The sequence below is a fragment of the Geotrypetes seraphini genome, chromosome 5, assembly GCF_902459505.1.
Source record: "Geotrypetes seraphini chromosome 5, aGeoSer1.1, whole genome shotgun sequence".
NCBI classification, from domain to species: domain Eukaryota; kingdom Metazoa; phylum Chordata; class Amphibia; order Gymnophiona; family Dermophiidae; genus Geotrypetes; species Geotrypetes seraphini.
The window spans coordinates 165,639,172-165,653,128 of record NC_047088.1 but is presented as its reverse complement, the minus strand read 5'-3'; the positions used below and the strand labels follow the sequence as shown (position 1 = coordinate 165,653,128).

Sequence of the window (13,957 nt, the reverse complement as noted above, 5' to 3'; positions counted from 1 at the left end):
GGGGCCGTGTTGGGACCCCCTTAATCCTGCCTACAAGCTAAGTAAATCTTTTAGAATTTGCCACAGGTGCAGTGACATTTGCAATTTTAAAGGCAGTACCTTGTTTGGACAATTTTTTGAAGTTTTTAGAGATGATTTTTTTCATATACACCTTTGAAGGAAGTGATCAAAGATTTTTCATAAAAGGACTATGACTGGAAGGTAAACTCTTTCTCCAAGGGAGGTCTTATAACCTTCCCTTCAGAGTTTCGTATCTTTGAGCTTTTTTATAAATTTGTTTGATCACCCTTCATAGGCTAGTTATCTATACAGGCCAGTTCTCTTCGGTGTTCTGCATCCATCTTTGGCATTAACTTAACATTCAATTTTTTCCATTTTTCTGCTTTCTTCTCAAAATCTACTTTTCCATGTCTTACCTTCCCTTCCTATCTCTCTCGCCTTCCCTCCCCCCCCCAATAGTCCAACATCTCTCTCCTTCCTTTCCCCCCTTCCAGTCTGGCATCTCTCTCTTCTCCTTCCCATAATCTGGCATATCTCTCTACTACTACTACTACTACTACTACTATTATTATTTCTATAGCGCCACCAGACTCCTCTCCTTCCTTTCCATTCCCTAGTCTAGTATCTCTCCCTTCCTTTAGTCATCTCCCTCACACCCCCCAATGTAACATTTTTCTCTCCCTTCCTCCTTTCTGGCCCCTCATCCAGTCCAACATTTCTGTCTCTCTTCCTCCTGTATTCTTCTTCTCCTCCACTCCTCCTTCCCTCCCCTAACCAACATCGCTCTCTCTCCCTCCACAAGTCCAACTTTTCACTCTCTGCCCTCTCCCTCTTCTCTTGAGTGACATCCTTCCTTCCTACTCCCCAATCCATGTTCTCTCCCCATGCACTATTTCTCCCTCTCCTCCACCCCATGCCCATTTCTCCTTCTTTCATCACTCTCACTCCTCCTGTAACAATTTTCCTTCCTTCCCTCCCCCAACCCCACTTACAGCTAATATGCTTTCTCCCCATCCACCATCTCACCCTCCCCTCCAGTGTGTAGCATCTTTCCTTTCCCCCCTTTCTGCCAAGTCCAGCAGCACCTCTTCTCCCCTTTCCCTGCCCCCTGTCCAGCAGCACCTCTTCCTCTCCCCATATCCAGCAGTATCCCTTTCCCCTTTCCAGAAAAAACCCTTCTCCCTTCCCTTTCCCTCCTTTGTATAGTTGATGCTGATGCCGGTGGTGATGGTGTGGGGCAGCATTCCAGCATTGGGAGTTTAGATTTATTTCTGCCTGTTGATTCTGCTGGCTTTTTGATTCCCACAATTGTTGGCTACCCTCCCCTTGCAGTACCGAGTCAGGGCCTTGGGGGGAGGGAGCTATCTGCGACGTCTGTCTGTGCGCCTGCTTCACTGGATTTTCAGCGCAAAGTGAAAGCTGCAAACTTCCGTCCTTCGCGGTTTGTGCAGGAGCAGGAAAGAAATAAGAAACTTCCTTCTGGGTTATAGTTGCTGGCGCTGCTTTCTAAACTACAGTGAAAGCTATTATACTCTTCTTTACCCGTGAATATTCTGCTCTTCTTCTGTTGGTTTTTAAAATGTAAATCAGTGAAGAGAGGAGAGAGCTTGACCAACCAGAGGTAGACAGAAGCCCGATGCCATTAGAAACTTGCATCATCGGCACGTGAACCTCTGGCCCTACAGGAGGTGCGTCTCGCGGAGAGAGTCAAGTCAGCTGTCCAGCGCTTCTCTTTCTCCTCAGAGTGCCGCGGCACACTTGAAATCTCAGGAGGCACACCAGTGTGCCACGGCACACAGTTTGTGATACACTGATCTATAGTAAGAGAAAGGAAAGCTCTGCAGGACTCTTGCCTGTCACTAGCGATTGAAAACACAATATTGAATTCCTTCCACCACCCATTCCCATTGGAAGGAATACAGTTGAGAGGGAATGAAGGCCTCCACATTCCACAATAGATTATATTTTCAAGTTCTCCAAGGACAAGCAAGCATAATATTTCACATGTATGAGGAACTGCTGAAAATTTCTCAACCCAACCAACAAAGTTGGGACAGTCTCCGTCAAGGGCTATACACTTAGTCCAGCAATTTTCCACTTTTTTCATTCCTTATTTTTCTAACGGAACAAAAAAGTGGAAAATCGGTGGACTAAGTATATAGCCCTCGATGAAGACAGCCCCAGCTTTGTTGGTTGGGCTGAAAAGTTTTCAGCGGTCCCTTGTAGGTGACATTATAGGATGGAAGCTGGAAAGCAATGACTACAAATGCTCAAAGACTAAGCAACAAAAATCAGGATCTACAAGCCCTGTTGTTAAGAGACAGACTTGGATATTGTTGCTATAACAGAGACATAGTTCAGTGATTACCATAGATGGAATGCAAATATACCAAACTATAATATTTTTAGAAAGGATAGAGATGGGCAAAATAGTGGAGGAGTAGCTCTCTATGTAAAGACCAATATCCAAGTGACTGAAATGCAGAATCCTGGGGAAAGAAAGAAGCAATATGGATCGCTTTGAAAAGAAAAGATGGAATTTCTATCTACATAAGTGTTGTCTACAGACCTCCAACTCAATTACAGCAAATTGATAATGATCTAGTTGCAAATTTCCAAAAGTTGGGAAATAAAGGAGAGGTACTGTTGCTGAGTGATTTCAACCTGCTAGATGTGGACTGGGAAGTTCTGTCTGTGGAATTGGAAAGAAGTAGAGAGATAATGGATGCCTTTCAAGGGGTTGTGCTCAGACAAATGGTGATGGAACCCACGAGGGAAAAAGCGATACTGGATGTTTTATTCACTAATGGGGAGAGTATCTCTAATATCCAAGTGAGCGCCCACCTGGGAAGTAGAAATCATCAAATTGTTTGGCTTGATAAAACAGCTAAAGTGTAAAGCAGCCACACAAAACTCCAAGTCCTGGATTTCAAATATTCAGAATGGGGGAGTACCTGAAGAAAGAACCGATAGGATAAGAGGACATAAGAGAAGTGGAAAAGCAGTGATCCAAGCTGAAAGGAACAATAAAAATAGCTAAAAACAAGAGAAAAAAGAAATCAATATGCTTCTCCAAAGGAATGTTGGAGAAACTAAAGGCAAAAGAGTTAGCATTCATGAAATATAAAAATACTCGATAACAGTACAGAAAGAAATATCAGATGAAGCTAAAGGAAGCCAAGAGAGAGCATAAGAACATAAGAATAGCCTTACTGGATCAGACTAATGGTTCATTTAGCCCTAAATCCAATCTTCACGGAGGCCAAGCCAAGTCACAAGCAAAAACCCGAATACTGCATATACTTGAATATAAGTTGGTCAGAATATAAGTCGAGACCCCCATTCCCCCCCCCTCAAAAGGAGGAAAAATGGTTGACTTGAATATGTCTGGTGGCTTAATATTCAAGTGCCCTCCCCTATCAAGCACTGTACCCAGCCCACTTCCCTCCCTTCCCTGTCAGGCACTGCACCCAGCCCCCTTCCTGTCAGGCATTTCACCCAGCCGCCTTCCCTCCCTCCCTCCCGTCAGGCACTGCACCCAACCCTCTTCCCTTCATCCCTGTCAAACTCTTCATCCAGCCCCCTTCCCTCCGAACCCCTGTCAGGCTCTACACCCAGTCCCCCTCCTTCCCAGGTTCTGCACCCTGTCCCCCCTCCCTGCCCTATCCTCTTACCTCCTCTGCTAATCCCTGGTGGTCCAGAGGTGCAGCAGGCAGGAGCGAGCTTTCCACGCTCTTACCCCACCTCTAACCTGGTCAGTGGTGGCTGCCGCATGATCAGGTTTCTTTAGCCGCTGAGCGGCACTGAGCAGGAGTACGCTTTGGCGCTGCTGCTAGGCACTGAGCAGCTTCATGACTGGCAGACGGATGGGAAGGCCCTGGCGGGGAAGGCCATGAAGCAGCCTGTTTAGTGCTGCTGCTGCCGCTGTTTGGAATGGAGGTATGTCAGCCTCGCAGTGGGAGGGCCAACGGGGTTCTGCTGCGCGGGATGGGAAGGAGGGATGGAAAGATGCTGTGCAAGGGGATAGGTGAGAGGGGAAGAAAGATGTTGCATTGAGGGGGGGAAGAATGCGCTGCCGACAGCGAATTAGGGAGTGTCGGGGACATTCTGGAGCGGCTTTGGGGGGGGTCGATCCAACTAGGGATTATTTTGGGGGTAGGGCTTATAGTAGGACCTACCCTGAAAATCATGCTAGGGCTTATTTTCGGGGTAGGTCGTATTTTCGGGGAAACACAGTATTTGAACAAACAAGGAGCCTAGGAGATTATCCCCTTTGTCTGAAGGCAATTGAGATTTGGAATTGGGCAGTTCACTTAGCAGGGAAGCAGAATGTGTTGGCAGACAAGTTGAAAAAGCTTCTTCAGCCTCACAAATGATATCTCAGCACGACAGTCTTATATCTGATTTTCTTTCAATGGGGATCGCTGGACATAAACCTCTTCACTTCCCCTCAAAAAAGCAAGGTTCTATGCCCCCAATCACATTGCATTGGATGCCTTTCTACTTGACTGGGAGGACAAGTTTCTCTATGCATTTTCTCCAATTACCCTTATAAGGAAAATTGCACTCAAACTTTGCCATGATTGAATCATCGTGATTTTTATAGCACCTCTTTGGCCATGACAGGTTTGGTTACCACTCCTCCTAGAGCTCTCTGTCAGGAATCCATGGAAACTGCAACTATTTCCAACATTTCTAACTTTGAATGAAGGGGTCTTAGCTTTGTTACTGAATTGATGGTTCCGTGAGCTAACATTGAATGGGAAAGCACTGGCACATGCATGGTATGGGCATTACCTAAAGATTTAAAGTGAAAATACTCTTGATAGTGCCCCTATCGGGGTCTGTGAATGATTACATTACATTACATTAGTGATTTCTATTCCGCTTGTACCTTGCGGTTCAAAGCGGATTACATTGGAAGAGAGCTGGACATTTCCAGGAGGTTGCATTACATTGGAAAATTGCTGGTACAGGTTACGTATTGAGGATTCAGATTACATTACATTGGAAAATAATTCAGGTTACGTTGCATTGAAAAATATCCGGTTTCATTACATTGGTTTCAGGTGGGAGATATTAGGTTTCAGGTTGATTAAATGGGTTTAGGTTACTTTTTGATGTCATCCACATGTGAGCATATATGCCTGCAACCTTCAGAGAATACCTTTTACAGTATCTTTGCTTTTTGTCACTTGGACAACATTGTGACTGGCTCATCCACAATAGTGTATAGAGCAGTGATAGCCATCAAGACATTTACAAAAGACAGAAAAAGGTCCTGAAGCCAAGATGATGAATCCAGTAGATAACGCCTCACTAACCTCGAGTTGTTATTCAGTCATGTAGAATTTTCTAAGATAATGGTTGAGGTTTTAGAGGAAAGGTTTGAGATAGTTCTAAACTTGATACTGCCACTCAAATTTAACAAGTATGAGGAAACACAATGATAGTTTGGAACAGAGTTTCCAATATAGAGAAATAGGTGGCAGACCACAAGAAAATTGCAAAATGGCATAATTATTGTAGGATAAAGTCGATGATCTAGAAAATAGATATAGGTGGAACGGCTTAGGTTTGCTTGACTTTGTGGAATTGCTGCCAGATAATGTTGTTGATATCCTGGAGAAATGGCTTATTAATGAGCTTGGCCTGGAAGATCATTCAGGCCACATTTATTTGGAGAAGGTGTATAGACTTGGCCAAAACTTAAACACAGTGTTATGTACTTACTACTCAGGAAGCTCCCCTTACATAGTAAGTGAGCTGTGGCCTCTTCCTGCCTTTATACTACTGTTCCTAGTCACAGCCTCATGATGTGGGTCACCCCATTTGGCCTACTGAGGTTGTATTTGATTGGTTCTAAGGAATGCATTTTCTCTGATTGACTTTCTATACATATGTAAACCCAGGAGTTCTCCTTCTACCTTTTCCTCAGATAGGTCCCATTTGTGAACTCCTGAGTGCTATATTGCTTCTGCTGATCTTCGGTATCTCAACCTTGCCTACCTGATTTAACGGCTGCTATGCCAGCCCTTGAATCAGCCTTTTCCCAATCATTCTTCTGCCTGCTGTTTGGTGGTAATCCTGTTCTGCAAGACTAGCTTGTTAAGTATAACCACAGTGTTTCTTCTCACTAGGCCTTCTCTTTCCTCCTTCCATTTGGTGACTGGGGTGAACTCTGCCTCTGTGAAAAACACATAGGATTCATGTTCCAAGTCATGCAGTCTCTAAGTACTTGAAGGTTCAACCAGAAGGAAAAGGAGGATGCTATAGATAAAAAACACAAAACATAGCCCAAGGTCTTCAGGTTTCATCATGGTGGTTAATCTGACCATGACACACAGTAGGCAAGCCAAGGATAATTATGGTCTCGGTCCCAAGTCTAATACACAAATCCTACATTCTTCAAGCCTATTGGTCACTATTACCAGGATTCTCGTATACTGATATTTCAAGATTACTCTGAGCGGCTTGTGGAAAAACTGCCAAAATGTTCGCCAGTGTATGCTGAAATGAACAACTGCAAGATAAGATTTACATTTCAGTTCCCAAATAAACTGCACATGAATGTCAAAGAGCAATTTTTGTGTTCAAATAAGTTGCTACATTAAAAACTTTTGTGGATTCTCTTGGATTAAAAGTACTGCATTTAGATAAATAAAGAGAACCTAACTAGAAAATGAATCCATTACTAAGAATCAGCACTTACGATACTTATGAACTAGTCTCATAATTCTATATATGGCGCTCAACATTGCATGTGCAAATTTGGACGCGCATCTAATTTGCGAATGTAATTTAATTGAATAATGAACCAATTATCAACAATAATTGGGTACCAATAATCAATTATTGATGGTAATTGTCATCAATTTGAATTAATCCATGCATCTTTGTAGTTGGTATTCTATAAAGATTGATGCATAAATTTTTCCGTGTGGATCCAAAAAGGAGGCATAGCTGTGGAAGGGGCATAGATAGGTCAGGGACTTTCCTAGAATCTGTGCACAGTGTTATAGAATAAGGCAGATATGCACATAATTTAGGCACGAGAATTTACACTAGGCTGGTATAAATCCTCACACCTAAAATTGGGTATAGATACCAGTATTAAGTGCTATTCTATAAACAACATTTTTAAATAAAATAGCACTTACTATTTTTTATACATCCAGATTTAGACACCATTTATAGAATTTAGTCCTAGATGTCTTAGTTTGGAAATATCACTCGGATTTTGACCTAGTGTTGGGAAGAAATATAGATAAGATCAGTAAACATAGTGCTGAAGGAACTTAGGGAAGTTCTGGTATCTCCGCTGAGTGACCTTTTCAACGAGTCTCTAGAGTTGGGAGTGGTACCGGAAGACTGAAGAAGGGCATATGTGGTCTCTCTCCACAAAAGTGGAAGTAAGGAAGAAGTAGAAAATTACAGGCCGGTAAGTCTGACTTCTGTAGTAAGCAAATGAATGGAAACGCTTTTAAAACAGAGAATGGTGAAGTTTCTGGAATACTGTGGATTACAGGACTGGAGGCAACATGCATTCACTAGAGGTAGGTCTTATCAGACAAATTTGATCAATTTCTTTGACTGGGTGACCAGAGAATTGGATAGAGGATGTGCACTAGATGTGGTGTATTTAGATTTTAGCAAAGCCTTTAACAGTGTTCCACACAGACGTCTAATAAATAAACTGAGTGCCCTTGGGATGGGTTCCAAAGTGATGGGCTGGGTGAGGAACTGGTTGAGTGCAAGGTGACAAAGGGTAGTGATCAATGGAGATCACTCGGAGGAAAGGGATGTTACCAGTGGTGTGCCTCAAGGTTCTGTTCTTGGGCCTGTTCTTTTTATAAATGATATTGCTGAAGGGTTGTCGGGTAAGAGTTGCCTCTTTGCGGATGATACCAAAATCTACAATAGAGTAGACACGCCGGATGGTGTGAATAACATGAAGAAAGACCTGGCGAAGCTTGAAGAATGGTCTGAAATTTGGCAGCAAAAATTTAATGCTAAGAAATGCAAGCTCATGTATTTGGGTGCAAAAACCTGAAGGAACGGTACTGTATAGGGGGTGAAGAACTAATGTGCACGACGGAAGATCGGGACTTGGGTGTGATTATATGTGATGATCTTAAGGTGGCCAAACAGGTTGAAAAGGTGATGACGAAAGCTAGAAGGATGCTAGGTTGCATAGGAAGAGGTGTGGCTAGTATGAAAAAGGAGATATTGATGCCTCTGGTGAGATCTCATTTAGAATATTGTGTACAATTCTGGAGGCTGCACCTTCAAAAAGGATGGAGTTGGTCCAGAGGAAGGCCACTAAAATGGTGTGTGGTCTTCGTGATAAGGCGTATAGTGACAGACTTAAAGATCTCAATCTGTATACTTTGGAGGAAAGACGGTAGAGAGGAGATATGATAGAGATGTTTAAATATCTATGTAATATAAATGTGCATGAGTTGAGTCTCTTTCATTTAAAAGGAAAGTCTGCAATGAGAGGACATAGGATGAAGTTAAGAGGTGATAGGCTCTGGAGTAATCTGAGGAAATACTTTTTTAGAGAAAGGTTGGTAGATGCATGGAACAGTCTCCCAGAAGAGGTGGTGGAGACAGAGCTTGTGTCTGAATTCAAGAGGGCCTGGGATAGGCATGTGGGATCTCTCAGAGAAAAAAAGAGATACTGGTTACTGAGGATGGGCAGACTAGATGAACCATTTGGCCTTTATCTGCCATCATGTTTCTATGTATGTATCTCTTTCCTTGTGCCAATGGCTATGGTGAGTTCAGAAATTGAAGGCAACTGATGCAATTGGTTTATTGGGGGAGGGGTTGGGGAATAGGATAGGCCAGTGTTCCCAACCCACAGTACGCAAACCCTAGGAGGTATGTGTACCATTGGCAGGGGGGTATGTGGCACAGCTTGTCTCCCACCCTTCTCCTGCTGCCACTGTCACTGTTACATGTCTCTTGCCCTCCTGCTGCCACCACCACCATCGCTATTGTTCCTCCCCTACCCCATGGACTAGCAGCAGCAGCAGCTCACTCTATGCTTTCACTTTCCTGCACAGCTGTCGGTAGTGTTAGCTTAACCATTCCCTGGCAGCCTCTGGGCCTTTGCTAGGCCAGGTCCACTTCCAAAGATGCAACTTTCTCTTTCCTCGGAGGTGGGCCCAGCCTAACAAAAGCACTGAGGCTGCCTGAGAGAATTGCTAAGCTAACATTATTGGCAGCTGTGCAAGGAAGAAAAAAAAAAAGAGTGAGCTGCTACTGCTTCTAGTTGGGGGAGGGGGATAGTTGCTACTGACATGAGGGAGGGGAGGTGGTGCTGCAGGACCCAGGAAGGGAACTGAGAGGTGCTGCTGGAACTGAAGGGTGGAGGTAAAAGGGAGAGATGCTGCTGGACTGGGAGTGGAAGAGGGAGAAGGAGAGATGCTTCTAGGTAGTGGGGGAGGTGCTTCTGGGTAGTGCAGGAGGTAAGAGGTGCTGTTGGATTGGTAGTAGAGGAAGAAGATGGAGAGATGCTGCTGGACCTGGATGGTGAGGGAAGGTGAGAAGGAGAGGTGCTGCTGGACCTTGGTGGTGGGGAAAGGTGAGAAGGAGAGGTGCTGCTGGACTGGGGGCAGAGGAGGGAGAAGGAGAGGTGCTACTGGACTGGGAGAAGGAGAGGTGCTACTGGACTGGGAGCAGATGAGGAAAAAGGTGCTACTGGACTGGGAGTGAAGGAGGGAGAAGGAGAGGTGCTTGCTGGACTGGGGGAAGATCAGTGAAGAGGGAAGGAGAGAGAAAGAGACTGGATTGAGGGGTAAACACTGAATTCAGGGAGGGAGAGATGCGGAGAGCAAGGAAAAGGGAGGGAGACATGCAAGCCACTGGATGGGGGGGGGGGGGTCTAGGCAAAAAAGAATAGAGAGGTGATGCACAGAGAAGAGATGCTTGGCATGGAGGGAGGATAGGGACGGAGACACAGAAGGGGAATGCTGGGTAAAGAGGGTAATGGGACAAAGAAAAGCAATACTGATCACAAGGGTACAAAAGGACAAGGACACTAAGGGTAGATGCTGGACAAGATAGATAGGAATGCAGAGGAAGATGGAAGTCGGACATGGAGAGAGACTATATATATAGAAACATAGAAACATAGAAAGATGACGGCAGATAAGGGCTACAGCCCATCAAGTCTGCCCATACCATTGACCCCCTTTTAAGTCTACTGGCCCCCTTAACTCTACTGACCTGCTCTATTAAGTCTATATCCTAGCGACCCTATTCATTGGTATGACTCTCGCAGTGATCCCACATAGGTATCCCATTTATTCTTGAAGTCTGGGATACTGCAGGCCTCGATCACCTGTACTGGAAGCTTGTTCCAATGCTCTATCATTCGTTCCGTGAAGAAGTACTTCCTGACGTCTCCACGAAACTTCCCTCCCCTGAGTTTGAGCGGATGTCCTCTTGTGTTCGAGGGTCCTTTGAGAAGAAAGATATCATCTTCCACCTCGACCCGTCCCGTGATGTACTTAAATGTCTCAATCATGTCTCCCCTCTCCCTACGCTCCTCGAGAGTATAGAGCTGCAATTTGTTCAGTCTCTCTTCGTACGAGAGACCTTTTATCCCCGAGACCATCCTGGTGGCCATCCGCTGAACCGACTCAATTCTGAGCACATCTTTACGGTAATGTGGCCTCCAAAATTGCACACAGTATTCCAGATGAGGTCTCACCATGGCTCTGTACAATGGCATCATGACCTCAGGCTTCCTGTTGACGAAACTTCTCTTGATACAACCCATCATCTGCCATGCCTTAGATGAAGCCTTCTCCATTTGAGTAGCAGTCTTCATGTCTGCACTGATGATCACTCCCAGGTCTCGTTCTGCTGTAGTCTTGGTCAAAGTTTCTCCATTCAAGGTGTAAGTTCTGCATGGATTTCCATTTCCGAGATGCATGACCTTACATTTCTTGGCGTTGAAGCCCAGCTGCCAGACAGAGGACCAGCTTTCTAAAGTACGGAGGTCCTGTTCCATAGTATTCTGCAGATTGTAGCCGTTTATGATATTGCATAGTTTGGCATCATCAGCGAATAAGGTTACCTTACCTTGAAGCCCTTGAGTCAAATCCCTAATGAATATGTTGAAGAGGAGTGGACCCAGGACTGAGCCCTGCGGCACTCCACTGGTCACTTCCGACGTTTTGGAGAGGGTGCCGTTAACCATCACCCTCTGAAGTCTGCCACTTAACCAATCTTTAACCCATGCAATTAGTGTTACTCCTAACCCCATTGATTCCATCTTGTTCAGCAGTCTGTATGTCAAATGGACAGGACAACCTGCAAAGATAGAAGAAAAAATTAGAGAAAAAACAAAGAGACACCGTGATCAAATTGAATGGAAAAATAAAGTACTGTGCTCAGACAAAAAAGGTAGAAAAAAGTATTTCATTCTGAGTTTATTAATTGGAATGGTTCTATGCAGAAATCTTGCAGCAGTTCCATTGTTCTGTTTTTTTCACTTGGTATTTTATTAGTGTTTTAGGACTTGTAATATTTATGGTGTGTTTTTTTCACATATAAGGTTGTTGTTTGAGTTCTGTGAGTTAGTGATGTTATGATATGGTAAGATTCCAACTCTTTTGTACAAGTTTGTGCATAGTGTTTTGCAGAGAAAGGATTGTGTATTGGCCTTACCAAGGTAATATCAAAACTTTTAAAGTTTGTTATAACATCAGACATTTTGCAGTAACTGATATGTTTTGAAGTGCAAGAAGAGACTGTTGATCTTATAACTCCCGATCTCATGAGACAGCAAAATCAACAAGCTTTTTGAGAGAGATAAGGGCAAAGAAACGGAGGGCAGGTGGGATGTGTGTGTGAGAGAGAGAGACAGACAGACAGAGAAAAGGGCAGGTGGGATGTTTGTGATTAGAGAGAAAAGGGCAGAGTGGCTGAGAGCAAGTGGATATTTGTGCATGACAGAGAGAGAGAGAGAGAGAGAGAGAGAAAGGCAGAATGGTTGAGGGCAGGTGGGTTATATGTGTGTGTGAAAAAGAAGGGCAGGTGGAATATGTGTGTGAGAGATCATAAAAACCTGAGTTTTTGCAGTCTCCTGACACAGCTTGTTGATGTAGTGCATTGCCTGTCTGTATCAATACTTCAGCAACTGGCAAGCACAATCCCTTATGTTTATAATGTTGCGTAAAGTTAGTTATGTATCTCCTTTATCAATGTAGACTGTCTTTAACTTTGGTTCTTTGTATAAAATAATTTTGAGAGGTGGTTAAAGATCAATAGACTGAGGAAAGGCCATGCCTTAAAGATTTTGTAGCTATAATTTATATGTTTCTTTCATATAGTAAAGCTGGACATATTATCTTGAAACTACAGAAAGAACGTGACTTTCATCGAATGCATCATAAACGGGTGGCCCAAGAAAAGAACAGGCTCATTAATGATATCAAAAGGTAAGGAGATTGATTACATGTATGTTTTATATATTTTATATACCTCTTTTCCTCAAATATAATAAAGTGGTGTACAATAAAAATATTAAGTTGCAGTAGGAAAGGACAGGAACTATAAAGGAAGAGAGAGAGAGAAAAGGGGAGTAGAAACTGCAGAAGTTAGTGAACCCTCAGACAACTGTCAGTATCAGGGTATAAACAAAGACTTGCTCAAATAAAGTGTGTTTTCAGAGATGTTCTGAATTTAGGGTAGGAAGGCTCAAGACAGAACATAGGAGGATAAACAATTTTAAAGAGAAGGAATTAGCCAAAAAAAGGCACGATTCCTTGTTGACCGTTAGTAGTCTAACTTTAAGGAAGGTATTTGAAAACACTGGTTATTGAGAGAATGAAGGACTCTAGAAGGAGTATAGGGGATGACAAGGGAAGAAAGATAAGGACAAGTACCAGTATTGAAGTACTTTGTAAGTCAGGGGTAATAGTTTGTGCTGGATCCAAAAAGTAGCTAGAAGCCAATGGTAGTTAGTGAATGAGTAAAATGGTGATGCAGTCAAACCAACATTTGCAAGATAAGATCCACATCTAGGAAGGCAATGTTCTGAATACACTCTTCCCTCAATATTCATGGGGGTTAGGGGCAGAGCCGGCCCGCGAATATTGAAAATTTGCGAATAACTTTTGGGCCAACTCTGACCTACCCCGCCTCCCTCCCGGCATCCCAGACCTTACCTGGTGGTCTAGTGGTCTTTCGGGGCAGGAGAGATCTTCCTAAGCTCCTGCCCCATGCAGATCACTCATCAAAAATGGCTGCTATGATATGATTGAAGTCTACAAAATCCTGAGTGGAGTAGAACGGGTATAAGTGGATCGATTTTTCCGTCAAAAATTACAGACTAGAGGACACTCGATGAAGTTACAGGGAAATACTTTTTTAAAACCGGTAGGAGGAAATATTTTTTCACTCAGAAAATAGTTAAGCTCTGGAACGCATTGCCAGAGTTTTTGGTAAGAGTGGATAGCATAGCTGGTTTTAAAAGGGTTTGGACAATTTCCTAGAGTAAAAGTCCATAGTCTGTTGAGAAAAACATGGACAAAACTACTGCTTGCCCTAGATCGGTAGCATGGGTTTTGGCTAGCCATCGTGAGAACAAGCTACTGGGCTTGAAGGACCATTGGTCTGACCCAGTAAGGCTATTCTTATGTTCTTAGTACAGTCACGTCTATTTGTAGGACTCATTCCTGTTTTTCAATTTTCTCTATTCCTCATGAGAAGACTCAGAACCCCTCCATGGTGACACCGAAAGCCTGTGATCTCGATCCACCATCAGAATCATTTTAAATGACCTGGAGGTCATTAATTAAAAAAAAATAAATAAATTCTTAGTTGATGACCTTGTGTGATCTCTTGTTACAACCATTTCCTAATGGTCTAGCAGGATCAATTTACTTCTTGCTTTTACCTAGAGAAAGAAGAGCTTGGTGCTGATGTGGAGGGGCAG

At 43.5% G+C, this 13,957-nt stretch overlaps 1 protein-coding gene across 4 annotated transcripts in view; it reads left to right on the top strand.

Moving 5' to 3' along the window:
• Nucleotides 1–13,957, top strand: part of SPAG16 (sperm associated antigen 16) — a 695,820-nt gene that overhangs the window by 92,774 nt on the left and 589,089 nt on the right. For all 4 annotated transcript variants that reach the window (XM_033946736.1, XM_033946735.1, XM_033946737.1 and 1 more), the window contains exon 6: nt 12,351–12,458. In XM_033946736.1, coding sequence (XP_033802627.1) covers nt 12,351–12,458 — 108 coding nt within the window. The remainder of the gene's footprint in view (nt 1–12,350; nt 12,459–13,957) is intronic.